The 20,877-nt window shown below is 37.9% G+C and overlaps 1 protein-coding gene across 6 annotated transcripts in view; it reads left to right on the top strand.

The window, feature by feature from the left end:
• The window catches only part of ASB15 (ankyrin repeat and SOCS box containing 15), a 58,480-nt gene that overhangs the window by 20,871 nt on the left and 16,732 nt on the right, over positions 1-20,877 (top strand). For 2 of the 6 annotated variants that reach the window (XM_086691148.1, XM_086691151.1), the window contains exons 1-6: positions 5,398-5,551; positions 10,450-10,522; positions 16,886-16,994; positions 18,808-18,860; positions 18,952-19,083; positions 20,677-20,835. In XM_086691148.1, the coding sequence (XP_086547274.1) occupies positions 16,888-16,994; positions 18,808-18,860; positions 18,952-19,083; positions 20,677-20,835 (451 nt within the window). In that variant the 5' untranslated portion in view covers positions 5,398-5,551; positions 10,450-10,522; positions 16,886-16,887. Of the gene's footprint in view, positions 1-5,397; positions 5,552-10,449; positions 10,523-16,867; positions 16,995-18,807; positions 18,861-18,951; positions 19,084-20,676; positions 20,836-20,877 lie in introns of those variants that run through there. The other 4 variants (XM_086691149.1, XM_086691150.1, XM_086691153.1 and 1 more) reach the window with 3 other exon arrangements.

Here is a 20,877-nt window from a genome sequence, read left to right as displayed (position 1 = left end):
GAACATACACAAAACAGTGGGTCAAATTTGAAATATAAAAAATAAGGTTCTACATGCAAAAGGGGAGGAACAGGGTCTTTTAATAGTAGATAGGATAGATTTACGTTGAGAATGTTGAGTTTAACATGGTAAGTTTTGTTCACCAAATTCATATAACTTTTATATAACAGTTAATGCTAAAATGTTCTTGTTCATAACCAAATATTAATTGATGGAATGTCATGAATTAGTAGCTTCAAAAAAATTGAAATATAACAGGTGCACATGAAAAACACCAATCTTTTCAGAAAGAACAGAATACTGAATTTTCAGTAATTCAAATTTTACTTTGCTTGCCAATATAAAGTTCTATTGTACAGTCTTGATTATGACTATGTTTAGTGAATATTAAATAAGGTACTAAGAATAGTGGAAGTCTCCTTGCCTTAGCACTATCAATTTGGGATATGTAAGAGATCAATATTACAAAAGACAAGAAGAAAAAAAAGGCTCTCAAAGTACTTTGATGATCTGTTAATGTAAAACGAATGTCTCTTTTTATTTTTTGTTATTTTATCTCTATTTTATTTTATTTGTATTCATTTTTGAGACAGAGACAGAGAGGGAGAAAGAGAGAGAGTGAGAGAGCAGGAGAGGGACAGAGAGAGAAGGAGACAGAACCTCGAGCCTGATGCAGGGCTCAAACTCAGGAATCTGAGCTGAGATCGTGACCTGAGCTGAAATCAAGAGTCAGACGCTTCCAGACTGAGCCACCCAGGTGGCCCCCATTTTCTCTTTTTAAAACTCAAATGTGTGTATGTCTTTGTTCTCCAGTCTTCTCCTCCAAACCTACTTATGTCTTATCTCTCTTGCCAAATTCTGGCTTCTTTTCTACTTATTTGCTCTCTACACAATGATAAACTTCTTAAGGACCAGAATTGTGTGTCCTACCTGTCTTGGCATGCATGTCCTGAAGTGGTCTAGTACCACATTCTTCATATACTAAAATGTGTGTGTGCATGTATAGAACAGGAAGTCAAGTGGGATGGTTTTTTTAATGTCCATTTTAGGTCCCAGAAATAGAATATAATTAACCCTTGAACAACATAGGGATTAAGGATGGCAACCCCCACGCAGTTGAAAATCCGTGTGTGACTTTTGACTCCCTGAAAACTTAACTACTAATAGGCTATTGTTAACTAGAAGCCTTACCAATAACATACACAGTTAACGCACATTTTTTATATGTGTTTTCTATTTTATTCTTACAATAAAGTAAGCTAGAGAAAGGAAGATATTATTAAGAAAATCGTAAGAGAAAATAACATTTATAGTACCATATCAAAAAAATCCACATATAAGTGGATTCATGCAGTTCAAACCTTCAAGGGTCAACTGAACTATAATAGTAAGTACTCTATCTGTAGGGTGATTACTATTTTTTCAAAGAACTTCCATAATTATTCTCTCATTTTACTCTCATATCAATGATGTGAAATATCAAGGGCAGAATTATTATGTAGGTGGAAACCAGGACATAAGTATTTAAGTGGTTTGCCTTAATTCACAAAAACATGGACACATCCAAAATCAAAATGCAAATTCCCTGCCTTCTTTTAATCCAGTATTCTGTCTCTTAGATGCTCTTGACCTGTCTTTCATGGAAAGAAATCAACCTACTTTCTTGAAATTCATTATGACTCAGTTTTAATTGAATTAACCTTTAGTTAAATTACATAAGAAATAACTGCTAAACCATGTGAAGAAGTCAGTGTGTTTAGCAAAAATGTAGCATGTGTTTCATGTGTGCTTTCTACATGACAAGCACTTTACCAGACACTGGTGACAAAGTGGTAAATGTAACAAAGTGCCACTAAGAACTCTCCCCACTTTTTGTGCACCATGGGGTTAGTGAGCTAGGTATAGTGGTACCTTACTAAACACCACTTGCTTGTCACTCACCTTTGTGCTGCTGTATGGAAACAAAATGGCAGGAGTGATGTCAACAATGCCCGTTCTTCAGAGGCCTGTGACATCAGCACCTGGTAGAATGTGGTGCTGATACATTGGACTCACAGTTTCAGTTTGATTTTCTGTCTGAAAAAACAAACAAACAAACAAACCCCCCAAAACAGTAGGAAGCACAACAAAAGCAAACAACCAATTATCAATTATCAGAGTCCTTGGAAGAACACTAGAAATAAAGGATTTCCTTTTCTCACATTTTTCTGCTGTTTTATACACAACTGAAAAATAAAATGGGCATTTCTTAAATCACAACCTCCCATGACCAAAATAATGAACAAGTGCAGAAAAGGAAGAAGGAGGAGGAGAAAATTGGAAATACTGTATTTCTTTTTTTATTTTTTACATTAGTTATGATATTGTGGGGGTTTTGACATATATTAGAAAGTACTGTATTTCAAAATGAAACCAAGTGAGATATACATAGATATTGCTTACTAAACTGCAAAATAATGGGACCAAGCAAACCGGGATTTTCCAAGGAGTTTGGACAACACCATTTTGCCCAGAAGGCAAAGATAAAGCTGCAGTTGTGATAAGGCTTTTATAAAGAATGGGCTGGATCAGAAAGGAATCTGATAAATGGCTTTGTACAGGTTGGATGTGATTGTTTGGCTAATCTTAGCAAGATCTGTATTTTTAACTCACAGTCAGAGGCCTGCAAGCCCCCACGTTTGCAGGAACACAGAGTACCTGTGAGGAGTAGCAGCCGGCACCCTAAACATGACGGCCAGGATGCCACATTGCTTTCTGGAAGTTAACATACCATGCTACCCAAATCCTTTGTTCCCAAAATAAAAATGAGTGCTTCCAGGGACAGAACTTCTAACACTGCGCTTCAACCATTTCAACCTAAGACTCTTCATATCAGTTGCTATAATTATCACTGTGAAACAGGACATGCATTTCTTGCCATATATAGATATAAGGGACATGTATTTGGATGTCAGCATCATTACAGGTGCCTTCCTCAGGACAATAGTAGTAGAATTCAACAGTCCTTCACTGCTTGATCACACACCTTGCTTGAAACACCCTTTCCAGGCAGCCTAGAAGTCCATTGTTCAAAAATCGGATTCCCTTTGTTTCCATTTTGAGAAAATCAGCAGGAAAAGCCAACTTCCCAAACAGGCAAATGTTGGAAATGGTTATGAGCATTATGAACAGAGCATTCTGTTAAATATTTGAATTTACTCAAAGCATGCTTTAGTGTATGTGTAGAAATGATGATGAACTATTTCAGGAATAGACCTCTTAAAAATGGTGGGTGTCTGGAGAGGCTGAGTGGCTCAGCCGGGTTGAGAGCCCGGCTTTGGCTCAGGTCATGATCTGGTACTTTGTGAGTTCAAGCCCCACATTGGCAGGCTGCTTTCAGAATGGGGCCCACTTTGGATCCTCTGTCCCTCTCTCTCTGCTGTTCCCCTGTTTGCTCTTTCTCAAAAATGAAATAAACATTAAAAAAAAAAATGGTGGGTGTCTGGGACACCTGGGTGGCTCAGTAGGTTAAGCAGCTGTCTCTTGGTTTCGGCTCAGGTCATGGTCTCACAGTCATGGGATTGAGCCCCATGCTGGGTTTGCACTCTGTATTGGCTTCCAGCTGACAGTGAAGATCATGCTTGGGATTCTCTCTCTCTCTCTCTCTCTCTCTCTCTCTCTCTCTCTCCCTCTCTCCCCCCCCCATCTCTAGCCCTCCCCTGCTCACGCTCTGTCTGTCATAAAATAAATAAATAAACATTTTAAAAAAGTGGTGGGTGTCATGGTCATTTGTATTATCATTATAATGGCTATTATTACTATTACCACTTCTACATTACAGATGAAGATATTGGATCTCAGAAAATTAAACAGCAAATCTAAAGTAACAGAGCCAATAAGTGGTAAGGCAAGATTTGTTCATAGGCCTACATCATCAGTAACATATTTTCATTTATTTGCCACATAGTCCCTCTTTTTTTGTTCTGTTTTTTAAGCACTATTTTAAATATTGTGTGATCTAAGGAGGTCTATAATAACTATTATATAGAAGGATAAAACAGGCATAAATTGGTTGGTATAAGATCAGAAATGTCCCTGAAATGTGCCAAACCACATTTTTAAATGTTTGGTATAGATTTCACCCACAAATTGCGTTATACTCTAAACCTTCATATGAATTTTTAATATTGTAAGTTAAAAAAAAGTACTGTATAAAAATTAAAGTTTCACAGTGCTGTTTGTTTTTTGTAACAATGTTTTATTGCAAAGTTCCAAATTAAATTAATAATTATAAAGCATGCACAATGTTCTAACCTTCAACCTTGACTATTTCAAGTTATAGTTAATAGTGGTATAAATACATAATATTTCTCAGGGTTTGCTCCCAGGGTGACTGAAGTATAGCCTCTATTATCACAAAAAGCTAGGACCTCTGATTTCACATTTATGGTATTCCAAGTTTTGAAATAAAACTGGGAAATTCACTACAATTGATATGTTTATTCATTAACACCAAGTCCCAAAAAATGGATCAGAGAAATAGAAGAAAAATAAAAGCATATAGTGCTCCTCAAAGCCTGGGAATACATAGTTCAAGAAAAAGGGAGAGACCAATGACAGGAAATCCAAGAGGGTCTGAAAAGCAATAAACGTGGTGTCTTTAGACACTAGGAGGTCACTGAAGCCCTTAAGAAGAGTTGTTTTAGTAGAGTAGTGGGGACAGAAGCCAGATGGCTTTGTGAATGCTGACAGTGGCCTGAGTTAATCCAAGGATAGCCATGTCAAAACAAACTTAAGGGAGATTATTTTCATCAGAGAATCAGCAAGACATTCAACTTTAATGGATTTTTTTTAATAGAAAATGAACAACCCTCCCTGGCTAAAATCCTGATTTTCTCCTTGCTTTACATCTCCTGCTTACTTTTTTTTTTTAAGACTATCTATGTTTTACAACTTGACCTAAACATATCTGATTACATTAGATGTTGCTGAATGTTGTATCCCCATCTGAGTATCAGACCGGCAGGTATTAAATGCAAATCAAATGAAAGACAGTAAATTCATATACTAAGATGGTTGTATTTAGTGAGATTTGACATGGGTCTAACAGGTGAAGAATGAGAAATTGTGTGTTAAAATTGGTTACAAGTGGATATGGATCTACAGACACACAGACTCACAGTTTTGTCTCTTGAACAACTAATTTTAAAAGACGAAAAATTCTATTGAAGTGATTTTACTTGGTTCCCTTAGCAGGAACTCTCATCGCAGCTGGGTTGGCAGATCATTTGTTTTCATGAGCAATCTTTGAACCAATCAGGATACAGATAATCTTATTATACCTCTGTGGGTTTATGTTTCTTTTGATGGGAGTCTAGAGAAGTCATGGGTAATACTTTATTGTGTGCCAGGAACCGCTTATGTTTCAGTTGCACAAGGTCAGATCTTAATTTAACCACCAACTGGGTACTTAATTTTAGACACACAGAGGAACACATTGGCTCCAAGGCACTTCCTCTGGTTTAGGAAGGCAAGGCCCTGGATAAGAATGACAAGACGATCATTCCAAAAGGTGAGATTATGAAATATTTGATCTGTACCTCACCAGCTAGCTTATTAAGTAGTTTAGTATTGGGAATATTTTAAACAGATGGAAATACATATTGTGGTAGTTTCTCATTATTTTTTTTCCAGTTGACCACCAGTGGGTTTGCCTTCCTGAGGCCTTTTTAAAATCACAGAATATAGGCAGGGTTGTTTTTGCTTCTTTATAGAATATTAACTCTGTGGCATGGTCATGAAGCATAATAATATGATGAGAAAAACAGACCAAGAATGAATATGCTTGTAGGAAGTGTCAATATACACACTATGGAAGCCCAGAAGGGTCTTAGCTGGCCTGGTTTCTGAGTAAAAAATTAAATTATTTTTGTGAATAATTATAATAAATTTCTATTGAGGCTCTTTCATCACTTATAGCAAAAGATGGATGCTTTATATTCAGATAGAAAAATTCCTTTAAGTTCATTTAAATCAGATGATAAAAGGAACTCTAGAATTGGAAATTTGCTTCTGCAAAAGAAATCATAGAATCTTGAGGTTGGAAAGTCTTTATAACTTTCCTGAGACCATCACCCATCTGGCTCTTAAATGAACACATAACTTCTAAGGAAGCTTCTAAATCTAAAATGAAATGATTTCTATGAAATAGTACTGATATAGACGAGGAAGTCCTAACACTGCCTTGTGCTGAGAACATTATATTATTGTCATAAATTATCATAATTTTACACTTCTGTTGTCTCTATGGGAATAGCTTGTTTTCAAATGAAAACTTACCTAAAATATTTATATTTCTACTAGAGTTGTTTGATAGGTTTGCTGATTGTTTGCTTAAACTCTTTTAGAAAACTTACGAATATTTGGAACACAAAATGATACCTCCTTTTCATTAATTCTATTACAGTAGATGGATCATCAGTTACAGTATGTGTGGCCTCTAATGCCAAACTCTAATCCAGTTACAGTTGTGTGGTCTCTAATGACAAACAGCTGGGTTTATATCCACATCTCCACCACTCATTATTATGTGCAGGTTTGGGCAAATTACCTAACAACTCTGTGCCTCAGTTTCCTTATCTGTAAAATAGGGGAAAGTGTATCATAGAAATTAAACATCATAATCAACTAAAGTACTTAGTGTAATGCGTGTCACAGGTAAATATTCAATACATGTTACTTATAATAGCTATCAAATTCAACAAAACAAATATTTATTGAGGATGTGCTGCGGGCTTAACTCTCTGCCAAACTTTGGAAGGGGAGGGAGTGATTTGTGTTGTTTCTGGAGAAGTCTAGAATGCATTGTTTAAAAGCAGCAAACTCCCTGAGGGCATGGATCCTACTGTCTTGTGTCTCGCACTATGCCTGGAACATAGCAGACACTGAACACATATTTTTGAATGAATGAATAGGATGGTCTGAAAATCCTTAGGGGAAAAAAAATAATAATCACTGAGAACTGGTGGGTCAGTGTTTCTCCTTTGTCTTTCTGATTCAGTCGAGAAGGCAAATGTAGTAGACATTATGCATCTGTATTTCAACAAAGTATTTGACAGTATTTCTTGATGATGGTCTTGTTATCAAAAAGGAGACATTAATACTAGATGGTGATGTATTTCGGAGGATTTGTAACTGGATAAACAGCTTTTCTTGAAGGGTGCTAAATAATAGATCAGTGTCAACCTGAAGTCCTCTCTGTCCTGTGCCAATTTCTGTTCAACATGTGTCATTATTAATAGTGCAGATGGACATATAGAAGGCATGCAAACAGATGTACAAATAGAACAATACTTGCAGGGATATAAATGCATTAGATCTTAGCAGACTGGAATAAAAGTCAAATCATTGAAAAAAAGAAAAAAAAAAAAAGAAAGAAAGAAATGTAATAGCGTTAAATACAGAGTCCTGCACAGAATTTCCCAGCAATGATGTGAGAAAAAAACATGAGATGTAAGATTTGGGCCAATAGGGGTCCAAATCAACTGTCTAACATGATAGCCTCCAAATTAATCTGGGCTTAGGTTAAATTAACCAACCTATAGTGTCTAGGAAAAAGGAGATGGTCATCCCTGCTTAATACTGTGTTGTTGATCTGACTACAGCTATTGTGCTGCCATCAGAGCCCATGGTCCAGAGCCACTTTTAGAAGGAAATGGAGAAATGAGTGTGTTTACAAGCAATCAAGATGGCGGAGGGAGGTGAACCCACGGCACAGGAAGAAAAGTTGTCCAGCCTCAGGAGGAGAAGGCTCACTGGAGACTTAACAGCCTTCCTGGGGAATGATTTAAGGGCTCTCATGTAGCAGAGGAACAACAGTTTATCAGTGTGACTCTGGGGAATAGAACTAAGATCATAGAATAGTGATTTGAAGAGATGGATTCAACTTAAATGTTTTTTTCCTAACTGTTAAAGCTGACCGAAGGGCTCTGTGGGGATATAGTAAGCTTCCTGCCACTTTGGTGTTGAGGGCTGAGACTAGACAATTACTTGTTCGCCATGTTGTAAATGGAATTTACAGGTAGAGCTATCTAATGGTCAACTCTGAAGTCTGGTGATTCTAGAGAAAAGGAAGAAGAAGGAAATAATGAATATGTCAGAGTGTCTGTTCAAGGGTGAGGAATTGAGCTAAAATTGCCAAACAACCCCTAGAATTCTCATTCCTCATTCCAGAGGAGTTCAACCATAGAATGATAACAGGTAATGTTTGTTGACTACTCACATCAGACATAGTTAATGCAGTGGCTAATCCAGAGGGCAAGTTTTGAACAAAGTTTCAATTGCTACATCCAACTTTTTCCCCAAAAAAGATATCAACGGCTTGTATATGATGTCAAAATAAACTATGAAGAAATGCAATGACTCATTATTGTTTGAGCTTTGAATGGGAAAAGATTTGACTTGAGCCCCAGGCAGAACTTCTGTCATGTCAAGTGAACCTGTATATACAGTAGTATACACATATATAGTATATACAAATATAGAGTAGTATACATATACATGTATAGTACATAATAATACTTTTATTGAGGTCTAGAGACATTTCATTTTTATTGTTATTGTAGTTAATTAATATAGTCAAAACATTTTTTACTTACCCTAAACTCACTTGTGTAAACTAAATGTAGCTATTTTATTGTAACCGGCCTTACTTTCTTCAAAAGCCGCCACTCACTAATTAGAGGAAAATGGAATTTTGGTCTCATGCAGACAAATAGAATAACTTAGGTAACAAACCCTGTGCTTGGATGATTCAGGTAAATGGATCAGTCTTTCAGACTGCTGTTCTTTCCCAAGCCAAGGAAATCCCTCCACCAGATTTCACCTGCTTTACTATAAACTTGGCAAATTTCTCTCTTCTCAAACTCACCAAGGTCCCTGGACTGCCAGGAAGTGACCTATCTCACCACCTGTAAGGTTCAGCCTATAAGCCAGATGCCAGGCCAGTTTTCTCGAAGGCTTTATAAGCTTTGGCTGCATAAAGTCAGTTTTAGTTCCTTCCAAGTGGCCAGTCATATCTGATTAGGTGAATATCATTCTCATGTGTGACACTTTATCTATGGCAGTAAATATTCTTCAAGGATATTAATTTTAATAACTGTATGGTTTTCTATTGCTTAGATATGCAATAATGTCTTATCCAAACTTCTTATATGTTGGACACTTTATAAGTGTTGGACACTTTATTATTTCTACTGTTTTGGCAGCTAAATACAGCTGAGATGACATTTTCACATACAGTTTTTTTGTCCACATCTTTGATCGTTACTAGAAGATAGATTTCTAGAATTAGAATTATAAACAAATGGTTGGACTTTAAAAAAAAATGTATTATCATTCTTGCCTGTGATAAGGCCACTATTAATAAGTTGCCTTTTCATGGATCGTGCTTGCTCTGTTCTTTTCTATTCTATGTTTATATTCCTCTAGAAACCCACCTACTAATGAACTTAGATTTCATTCCTGTTTTTTGCATCATTTTCACAAACTAGCACACATCTTTCTATATCTCTGTTGTAATTGAATTTGACATGGAAATCAACAGTATAGAGTAAAATATCTAATGTTGTAATATGAAAGTAGAGATAAGAAAAACTAGCATGACAGGTCTTATCACTGGCTATTTACCTAGAATCTAAGCTTCAGTTAAACTAGAAGTGAACTTGCAAAAACACAGGATGTAAAAACACAAGGTGAATCTATTAATTTGCTAATTTTAAGAATAGTGTATATTTGATTATTCAATTATTTATTCAGCCAACAGTTAGTGAATTCTTATCACATACCAGATATCATACTTAGATAGTATTGGTCTAGAAAGGAATATGTCCATTTTTCTTAGATCTCTTCTAAAATATCAGGTTGTGTCTTTTTGAGTCGACATAAAAGTAGCATTCGTCTTCTGGACTAAGTGTGTGTGTGCACTTGTGCATGTGCAATTCATCAGCAGGGCATGTCGTGCTAAGGAGGAAGGAGAACAAGGAGAACTGGTCCAGTTCTCCCTGTCATTTACAGGATTACACCATGCAGAGGGAATTGCTGTAACTTATTACTTATAAAGTTACCTGTGTCAGTGGGGTGAACCCAATTCTGACAGAGAGTTTTAGTTCTCTCTGAAATCTCTTGGGGATTGATTGGCTCGCTGAAATCAGTCCCATGAAGCTGTTGATCTGATTTGCCACTTTGTGCTAGAGGGTTCCGAAGAAAGCAAAAGCGTGCAGCCACCAATAAATACCAAAGTTATGACAAAATTTTATTTATACTGATGTCAATTTATCTTTAAAATTGCACATATAAATGGTCAAAATGCAGGAAAATAAAAATGAACATTCTTTTGAATGTAATAACTGTATTTTCTTGACAAAACCAAAAAGTAAAAATCCTCTTTAACTATTGCCTTTCCTCTGATAGGACAAATCCTGATGATTCTCTCTGGGACCTCCAGTAAATGAACACATCACTCGAAAACCATAGCAGTTTCAAGGTGAGAGAAAACTGCCTCAGGGTCTCAGGGTTCCCCATTTCACACAGCAGTACCTTCGGGATTGGATTTGAGCTGACTGTGTATAAAACTGTGAAGAAATCTAAATTTTGCTATATTTCCTTTTTCTTATTCCCTCTTATTACCATCCACTAGACTTGGTCTTAGACCCTCTGCCATCTTGTGCACTCTCGTGGTCCCCTCAGTAACTATTCCAAGAGATCCTAGTTCTGCACTGGGGACCAGTATAGTGTTGTTGACATTTTAAAAGGGACACTGGAAGACGGAACAATAAGCCGTAAAGGACAGAGTCTTTCACTGATGCAACCGAATGACACTGAGGTGACAGATGCTGGGGGCAGGGTGATATTTATGGACACAGAGCCCTTCCTTGCATGGAAGTGAATTGTACACTCTGGGAACTGTTACAAGCAGCCCTGTTTAGAACCCACAAACTTATCAACAGTACAGTGTTAGCATGGAAAATGGATTGGAGCTAGTTTAGAGAATCCGATGCAAAGAGGTATCATGTACCCATGTTCATTCCTGCAGCTTACCTCACAACACTATCCTAACCTCCTGGTCACTTCAGTCGGGCGCCGCCTGGCATGCTGATCCACTTTTTAAGGACAGTAATGTTTAGACTCCATGACGCAAAGTACAGAATGAAGGCAAGTGTAGGACGCCCCAGACCACCCGAAGCAACACAAAGCCTTATTGCAGGGAGCCAAAGATAAAGATTTATGTGTCTCTGGAAGCTGTTTTTTTATTTTTGGAAGTTATTGTCATTAAGAGCTGGCTGTTAAGAGCAAGATCAAAGTGTTGTGTTGTTTTTGTGTGTGTGTGTGGGGGGGTTGTTTTCCTGCAGCTTTGAAAAGACTTTAAAAATGAAGGTACCTGTGATCTGTCCAGACTCTACTTATTAGCTCTGTGACTCAATAATGTATGGCTATTATTATAATCACCATTGTTATTATTATCAAAGATTTTCTAAAAAAATTTTTTTAATGTTTATTTTTTAGAGAGAGAGAGACACAGCATGAGCAGGGGAGGGGCAGAGGGAGGGAGACACAGATCCAAAGCAGGCTCCAGGCTCTGAGTTGTCCACACAGATCCCAACACTGGGCTTGAACTCACAAACCATGAGATCATGACCTGGGTGGAAGTCAGACGCTTAACTGACTGAGCCACCCAGGTGCCTCCTACCAAAAATTTTCAAAAACTTACATGACCACCAAATTTCCCTTTTCCCACTATCTAAATCTAGGATTTTACTAGGCTTACCTGTAAAGTAAACTAATAATTACTGATATCTGAATAATACATTTAGCACTTGAAAATCCTACATTTGATTGTTTGGGGGAGGGTATGGGAAAGGGCTTTAGAGGTCCCATGAATTCTTCAAAATTTTATGCAGAATTTTGAGTGGGCATGCATCCCTCTGGAGAGAGAATCCATTGCTTTTCATCAAATGTGTTCTTGACCTTAAGGAAGGTTAACCAGCGCTCCACTTTTTTTTTGTTTAAATATTTTTAAGTTGAGTATAGTTGACACACAATGTTACATTATTTTCAGGTGTACAACATAGTGACTCAACAACTCTATGTTATGCTATGCTGTCCACAAGTGTAGCTACCGTGTGTCACCATACAACACTATTGCAATGTCATTGGCTGTATTTTCTACGCTGTGCCTTTATTCCCATGACTTATTCCTTAACTGGAAGCCTGCAACTCCTTCTTCAATCCCCCCCTGCCGCCGCCTTTTTCTCCTCCCCCTCTGGCAACCATCAGTTTGTTCTCTGTATTTGTAAGCCTGATTCTGCTTTTTGTTTGTTTATGCATTTGTTTTTTTTAGATTCCACATATGAGTGAAATCGTTGTATTTGACTTTCTCAGTCTGACTTATTTCACTTAGCATAATAGCTTCTAGGTCCATCCATGTTGTGGCAAATGGCGCGATCTCATTTTGTGTGTGTGTGGCTGTGTAATATTCCATTATACATATCCATTCATCTATCCATTCTTCTTTATCCATTCATCCATCAATGGTTAACTTGTGCTTTAAATGAAAAGGCTAATTTCCCAACATACTTGCTCCAATTAGTTTGTAAGCAGCTACGTATGGGAAATAAATCTCACTAGAGGGCTTCTCCAGAACAAGACCGGGAAACCATTATTTAGGAAGCGTCAGTTAATTTCTCTAGACTGAGAAGTAGAGCACTTGTGAATAGGTCTTAAAGGATGTCGAAATATTGTTCGGCTTTTCCTCAGATTCCTGGCTGGTGTTTTATTTAAATAATCTTAAATAAAGGCGGGCAATTGAATCCTGGTCATTTTAAATTTGAGATACACATAAATAACTCTTCTCTTTGCTCTTCTCATTGCATCATGATGTCTCTAGATCTATTCCAATCGTGCTCTTTGATGATCTCTATGACACTTTAGTGCACTTGCACACAGATCTTTATTTCGTCCTGGGCTTTTAGGAAAAGGTTGGAGACAGCTTGTGTAAGACGGGTTGTTCCCTGTGGTAGGGGTTTCTTCACTGTTTCTACCCTAGGCTTATTATGGATACAAAACAGTTAAGAGTCTTAGGTACCCTTCTTCTGGATGGCAGTTAAAATGACATTAAAAAATAAAAAGCGAAACTTTCCACAGATCAACTCAGTTCTTTAAGGAGTCTATGGTATCTCAGGTACTGGAAGTCCAAATTTCAAGCAGGGTTAGAACTGAGCTGGTGATTTAAATAGGTAAAAGGCTCTGGATCTCATTACTAATCCCAAAGCCATGCAATCCCCCTATCGCCACAGTGATACCAGTGAGAGAGGCAGCAGGCAATACCACAGGTTGAACTTCATGATCTAATCGTGCCGTCTGAAGGACTCCGTGTGTGTCTGCTGGTAATGAGTCAACAACTTTTTTTCCACTGAGAACAGCCATTTGCTGTAGTTGACTAGCAGTGGAAGTAGAGAGAAAAGATAGAAAAGGAAAAAGAAAGTAAGTAAGGTATTTTCTTCCCTCAGAAAACTAATAACCCAAGTGAGAATACAGAACACAAATACGTGAAAAATTTGCCAGGCAAATACAGAAGGAGTGGAAATCCAGATACTGGAAAAATATTATAGAAGAGGAGATATTCGCAGATAAGGAAGGCCAGAGGGGAACTGGAGAATTTCAGCAAGGCTTCCATAGGAGGGACGTCTTGAGCCAGGCCTGACATAGTGTATGGGGCATGTGCATGGAAGAGCCGCAGGGGCTTGCGAATGAAGAAGGAGAAGATGTGGAAGCAGAGGTGAGAAGAATGAAGCCAAACACAGAGAGGGCAATCAGATTTGTCTCAGTGGACAAAAATCTCCATCCCTGAGTACAATGGTTAGTTTTAAAAGCAGGGCCTAGCTTATGTTAGGGTTTTTTTTTTTTTTTTTTTAATTAACTAATTCATTCATTCTTTCATTCACACAGTTATAGAGACCACGGACCTTGAGATGGTGCTTCTCGGGCACTGGAGATACAGGCTAATTCTCTGATCTTATTGGATTACATTCTAGGGGGAGGAGACAGACAATGAACGAATAAGCAATTAATAAAAAGTAAAATACTACTTGAGTGTATTTGGCAAATAAGACCCCTAGAGCGCATATTGGCTTTTTGAGGAGACTAAGATATCACCATGTGAGGAAATACACTTACTGGATGTCGTTACTCTCTCACGGGCAGTCTCCCAACATCACTACTATTCTCTCTTTAATGTTCCAAGATGATAGTAAGGGCACTGGTGCAGAACAACAAAAATACAATCAAAATGATGCTATCGAGTTCACATGCAGTATGTCCACAGGTCAGGCACCCTGGCTATCAGTATGTGGAGAAGTTTGAGTTTATCTAAACTTGAGCAATGAGAAGTGGTAATATCAGCTGTGTTTTGAAAATTGCCCAGGGAAAACCATTTTTTTTTCTCCTTGGAAAAACACACAACGATGTAAAGTTTCAAATAGGTAATACGTTTTGGCTCATAAAGTACCACTAATCAAAAATGATTTCATATTGATCATTAAACCTAGTCATAGAACTATTTTTATTTCTACACTTACTAAATTTTCTCTCTCAAGAAGAGAGAGCAACTGGCCCAATAGTAATGAGAGACACTCACTCCTTTAATTTGATATTTTGAAGAAATAAACCAATGAGAAGTAATCTACATTTTTGTGTCTATCTTCGGAGAAGATGGGCCAGTCAATAGCAGTGGCTTGTAATGGACGGAACTATGCAGGAGAATGAATAGGGGCTCCATAAGATGGCTGGTCTCTGCTCTGGGGATGGAATTAAGAGGGTCCTTATTTCAGTTGTTCAAATGATGCTCTGAGACCATAACACTACACGACGTTCCCTGTAAGACCAGCCAGAAAACAAAAATGGGGACCAAACAGTAGCCATGTGAAGGTTCAAGTCAAGAAGCAGGATGGACGTCGTTGCCATAGTATTCTTACCTTGTCTGAAGGAGAGTAATCCAATCCTAAGACCCTTCCACTTTGGGAAAAGTTTGGAAGACTAGCTGCTAAAAGGTATCTCTCCTCATTTACTATCCAAAACACTAAATAATTAGGCACCTTTTTGCTTAACTTCCCTTTGTTAAAAAATGCTCAACTCAATTCAGGAATCCCACAGGCCAAAGCTGCTTTGTTGCAAATGAAAAAAAGATGCTGCTTCCTTGGGGCGTGTGTAGCACTCTGCCAGACTGTACAACTCCATTAGGGGAGATTTGGCTGGATTCCCTCAGCCAGGAACACTTGTGTAGTGCACATTCTGCCCAACCGTTTGTGGTGGGTCTGATCTGGTTGAAACAAGAAAGTGCATTAGGAAGAGTTGAAATAGGAATCAATAAATTATGTAAATAAGCCCCAAAGCCTCTCCGTTTTTTTTATTCTTCGAAAGCACGAGTTCATTTTTACTCTGCTTATTGTTTTCCAGGTTAATGCACCTGCTGGAACTGCCCACAACTAAGCCTCCCTTAATAAAGTTGGTCTTTACCATGCCTGTAGAACTGCCATGTAGTAGCAGTTCCAGCATCCCCAACTGAGGCTCCCTAACTAATTAAGGATGCCCTTCTACCAAGGTATCAGAAAGGGTCTTTCTTTCTGGCCAGGAATGCAGGTAGCACAAGTCCATAGAGTTAGATGTCCCACAGTACCCGGAGAACCCATGTGGTCTATCACCCAGCTGAGCCAGTCAGTAAGGAAGTTCTCCAGATGCCTAAAGCTGTTTTTGTCAGATTAACCCTCTCCTGTCTTATTTAAAAATTTTTTTAATGTTTATTTATTTATTTATGTTTATTTTTGAGAGAGAGAGAGAGAGAGGTGGGGGGAGGGGCAGAGAGAGAGGAAGACACAGAATCTGAAGCAGGCTCCAAGCTCTGAGCTGTCAGCACAGAGCCCGACGCGGGGCTCGAACTCACAAACCGCAAAATCATGACCTGAGCCCAAGTCAGACACTTAACTGACTGAGCCACCCAGCACCCCATCCCCTGTCTTATTTTAAAGTTCTGGAATTTTAAAACCTGTTCACTTCATATGTGAGACTAGACAGTAGTTGCTCACGAAGAACAGTGTTTGAAGTTCTCAGTTCCTTCTGTTTAAAGTTTCTTTCACATCTTCTCTATCTGCTCTGTTACACTTCTTGCGGATAAGGCAAGGCCACTGCATTTGTGACATTTTGTTCTCTCTACTTTAATTCAACAAATGTTCATTGAGAAGCTTCTCTGGGCCAAGCCCCTTCTAGAGTCGTAAGGGGTGGAGAGATGAGTGAGGTAGAGCCCTTCCCTCAAAGGGAGTGTAGAGTCTGTTAGCAGAATTTGAACACAAAGCCAACTCAAACCTTTACTGATGTGAGAAAAAGAATACATCAGCAAATAAGCAAACACAGCAGGTATAACATTAAAAGGTAAGAATGTGAAAGGCTCCCTGTTCTGTATTCCTGTCTCTATCTTCCTTCTTCTTGGTCTGAGTTTCTAATGTACTTCTCATGTGCTGTGTAGAGCAGCGTCTTCAGAAAACTGATGGGCTGAAATTAGTGTAAGTCAGAAGCGTCGAAAAAGTGTGTTCTTATTAGCCTAATGGCAGCCATTAATGAAAAGGAAGTCCAAAATCAGAAAATGCAGACACCCAAATGGCAGGTAGTTAAAGGTGTCAAAGGTTAGGATGGGCTTCATATGTAAAACGGATTAAAATGTTGACTGCATTTGTGTTTGTTCAATGAAGAACGGTGAATGCATTTTAGTTTTTCATTTTGCATCTTCACATTAACTGTATATACTGTTCTGTGTCGTTTGCTGATAATAAGAAATTGCCTCTTTCAAATTTATATCCAGTCATGGATACTAATGATGACCCCGATGAAGACCATCTTACAAGTTATGATATTCAGCTCAGTATTCAAGAATCCATTGAAGCCAGCAAGTCTGCATTTTCTTCTGAAAGGTAACATTCAAATTGACTATGCTCAACAAAATTTCTTTATGGCATTCATTTTGTTGTCAGATAAAATGACTCTTCCTGACTTCTCCTCTAGGGAAATGCTTACTCTTCTTCTCTGGCAGGGATTCCAATGGCTTTACAAGGGCCACTGTGCATAGGTTTTAGCAGTATGATCTTCCCAAATCCCCACCTCCTGTGGAAGATGGAAATAACCTAAACGGAAAGTTCTTAATTGAATTTGGTTGTATAGGATTGCCTATTTTTTTAAATTAATATAGAATCAAAATATCAGTAAGTAACTTGAACAAATTTGCAAGTACAGTTTATACAACTAAATAGGTTTACAGAGATCTGTTCTGAATATTCCAGAGCCCACTCTGCTACGGACTCAGACAGCCTTCGTAAGTAATGTATTTCATTTTTGGATCTTCAAAATATGAAAAATAATATGGATTAGGCCCTAAGCGTAATGAATGGGAAGAGTCGAGGGCTTTTAGTAAAAACAGCAATATGTAAACCATAGCCTATTTAATTATCTACTTTCCAAATGACAGAAGTTAACAAATTATATACAAAATTGATGTTTATGTTAGCAGGAAGGAGTTATAGAGTCTGAAACTGAAAAAGTAGATTTCTGTCTTGAACAACACACATGGCACTTCTGATGAAAATAAACTTTACGTTTTTTTATAGTACTTAGAATCCTGTATTCTGAAATTTAGTAGTGCTTTCATTTTTTTTAATGTTTATTTATTTTTTGAGAGAGAAAGACACAGAGCACGAGCAGGGAAGGGGCAGAGACAGAGGGAGACACAGAATCCGAAGCAGGCTCCAGGCTCTGAGCTGTCAGCACAGAGCCCTACATGGGGCTCGAGCCCACGAACCATGAGATCATGACCTGAGCTGAAATTGGACGCTTAACCCACCGAGCCACCCAGACACCCCTAGTAGTGCTTTTGAATAAATTCAGTTCTATAAAATTATTGCTTATGAGCTTCTTAAAAATGGACATGGTACCTTTAAACTGGGTCTCTTTCATTTTTCCCTTATGCCCAACAGAATTCCCAAGAAGGCTTTAACAACCGTAAAATGCTAACAGATGTTTCTGCTTAAAAGAGTTGAATCAATTTGTTATGAAATACCTTGTTTCCTTAGAATAAACACACACCAGAGAACTGCCGTGAGGGTTGGGCCAATGACTGGAATTTGTTCAGTAAAACGCTCAACCTCTTTTCACTTGCAGATCCATTGATTAAAGACTCTAACATGCAGTGTTGGATCATAAGCTCCCAATTTAGCAATTATTAATTAGCAATTATTAAGTTCAAAGCACCATTTACTGAGCATAGAATTTTTAAAGTTGGAAAAAGCCTTAGAGATCTTCCTATGTAATCCCATCATTTTAGAGATAAAGAAACCACTACACAGAGACACTAAATCACAAAACCCGAAACTAGCTCTCCTGACCCCGACTACAACTGTTTAATTCTTTATCATTGCTTAGAACTCATTACAGAGACAGTGTTATAATCTTGTATTTTGTCATCTGTACTAATGTGCCTAGGTCTGGTGTATCACAAATATACTGTTCCTGATTCCTGAGCATTTACGTTTTTAAAGGAGACACACTTAAGTTAGCTGGTTATCTCAGTTGGTTAGAGCATGGTACTAATACAGTAGATAAAATCAGTTGTGTGCATTTCCTGTAGATCGTGATAATTAAAATCATGTACAAAAACTCAATATAAGTTAAACGTTTGGGTTTTTTGAAGTACACCACTAGGATAAATATGGCTTATTTTTCTTTCTCTGGTAGGTTTGTACCACTGAGTGATCAAAACAGAAAACTTGTGGAAGCCATAAAACAAGGTAAAATGGGTGTATTGCCTAGAATGGGGCAGGTTGAAGAATTCACGTTGCCAAGACAGAGATTTGTTACCAGCCGGTATGTTTAATTTAGGTCACATTCTTGAGCTCCAGGAATATGTGAAGTATAAACATGCATTGGATGAAGCTGATGAAAAAGGATGGTTTCCATTGCATGAAGCTGTGGTTCAACCCATTCAACAAATACTTGAAGTTGTTCTGGATGGTAAGAGAACATAAAATCTCTTTGACCCAACAGAAGCAAAAGAAGTTATGAGTGATCCCATAACTTCCCATAACATAAAAAGCAAAAAGAAAGAGCAGAGTAAAAGATAATTTTGTACATGGGAAAGAGAATACCCATGTTTTACACTCAGAATTAAGAACCAACACATTTTGTGAGCTTCTGTTTTCGCCCTTTGAATCCTTCTATGAATGTGATAAAGTTGGCACAAAGATGTGGTTGTAACCTAAAAGTAATAAAAGCTTGTATATATCATGAATTAATTGATCTAAATATAAAACATTTTGCTTTTGGGAGTCAGCATTTAATTTTTCATCTTGAACTATGTCTTGAGTTAACAGTTTTCAAAAGATCATTATCATGCACAAGTATATTTACAATATTTTGTACTTATATTGCATTAATTTTTTCATGGTGGAAACATGAATCAGTATCACAGTGAATCAACTTCACGGTTAAGTGAATTGACAGAGGGTTAAGTATTAATAATTTTGATGTTCTAACATAATATTTGTCACATCTAGGCAAATTTATTTTATTATTATTCTTTTAATGTTTATTTCTTTGAGAGAGAGAGAGAGAGAGAGAGCGAGCACGAGCAGGGGAGGGGAAGAGAGAGAGCGAGACACAGAATCCAAAGCAGACTCTAGGCTCTGAGCTGTCAGTACAGCAGGGCTCCAGTTCACAAACTGTGAGATCATGACCTGAGCCAAAGTCAGGTGCTGAACCAACTGAGCCATCCGGGCACCCCTCAGCAACTTTTTAAATGTCTTGTAAGTGCCCTGTCTTTCAACCCTCAAGGGTGCTCCCTCGTTCTGTGCTCTAGGAGGCAATCCTTGCTGCTTGATAATTGACTATCCAGCCAGCCAGCCAGAAGAAAATAGATAGCTCAACGGAGAGACAAATAGATGTAGAAGGTGATGATAAACATGGTATTTCTTTTCTAACATTTTCTGACAGTATTCAGATACATTCTCATTCTGACATTCACAGATTTTATTTGACAAAAATCAGTTTCAGGTGCAATTTAAATAATAATACAAAGGACCAGGGAGTTATTTTACAATTTATATTTAAAAAAAAAAAAGAATAGGGGCGCCTGGGTGGCGCAGTCGGTTAAGCGTCCGACTTCAGCCAGGTCACGATCTCGCGGTCCGTGAGTTCGAGCCCCGCGTCGGGCTCAGGGCTGATGGCTCGGAGCCTGGAGCCTGTTTCCGATTCTGTGTCTCCCTCTCTCTCTGCCCCTCCCCCGTTCATGCTCTGTCTCTCTCTGTCCCAAAAATAAATAAACGTTGGAAAAAAAAAATAAATAAAATAAAAAAATAAAAAAAAAAGAATATACAATCCACTAAAAAAATAAAAACAACCTTGGAACACAGATGTTGGTTTTCTAGCTGTCGAGTACATGCTCATCTATGTATACTCACCATCATTTGATAAACTTGAATCACATCTTTTAATCTTTCCTTGTCATCAGTTGACTTTGTCTAATCCAAAGTATGTAATGTTGAATTACTCTGATCTTTGTAATATCCTTTAAGATTTTTAACTTTATACAATACTTTCATATCTCAGCATCCTACCAGACACTCTGGGAGTTCAAGACCTCTGAAGGAGAAACACCCTTGACTTTGGCAGTCAAAGCTGGTCTGGTGGAAAATGTAAGAACTTTACTAGAAAAGGGAGTGTGGCCAAACACCAAAAACGACAAAGGAGAGACGCCACTTCTGATTGGTAAATGATCTTCTTTTCTAGAACTTTCATAGTTTGATGAAT

Source organism: Puma concolor, chromosome A2 (assembly GCF_028749965.1).
Source record: "Puma concolor isolate L17-30 chromosome A2, mPumCon1.1.hap2, whole genome shotgun sequence".
In the NCBI taxonomy this organism is placed as follows: Eukaryota; Metazoa; Chordata; class Mammalia; order Carnivora; family Felidae; genus Puma; species Puma concolor.
Note: the sequence above shows the minus strand (reverse complement) of the source record. Positions and strands in the feature narration are given on the sequence as shown.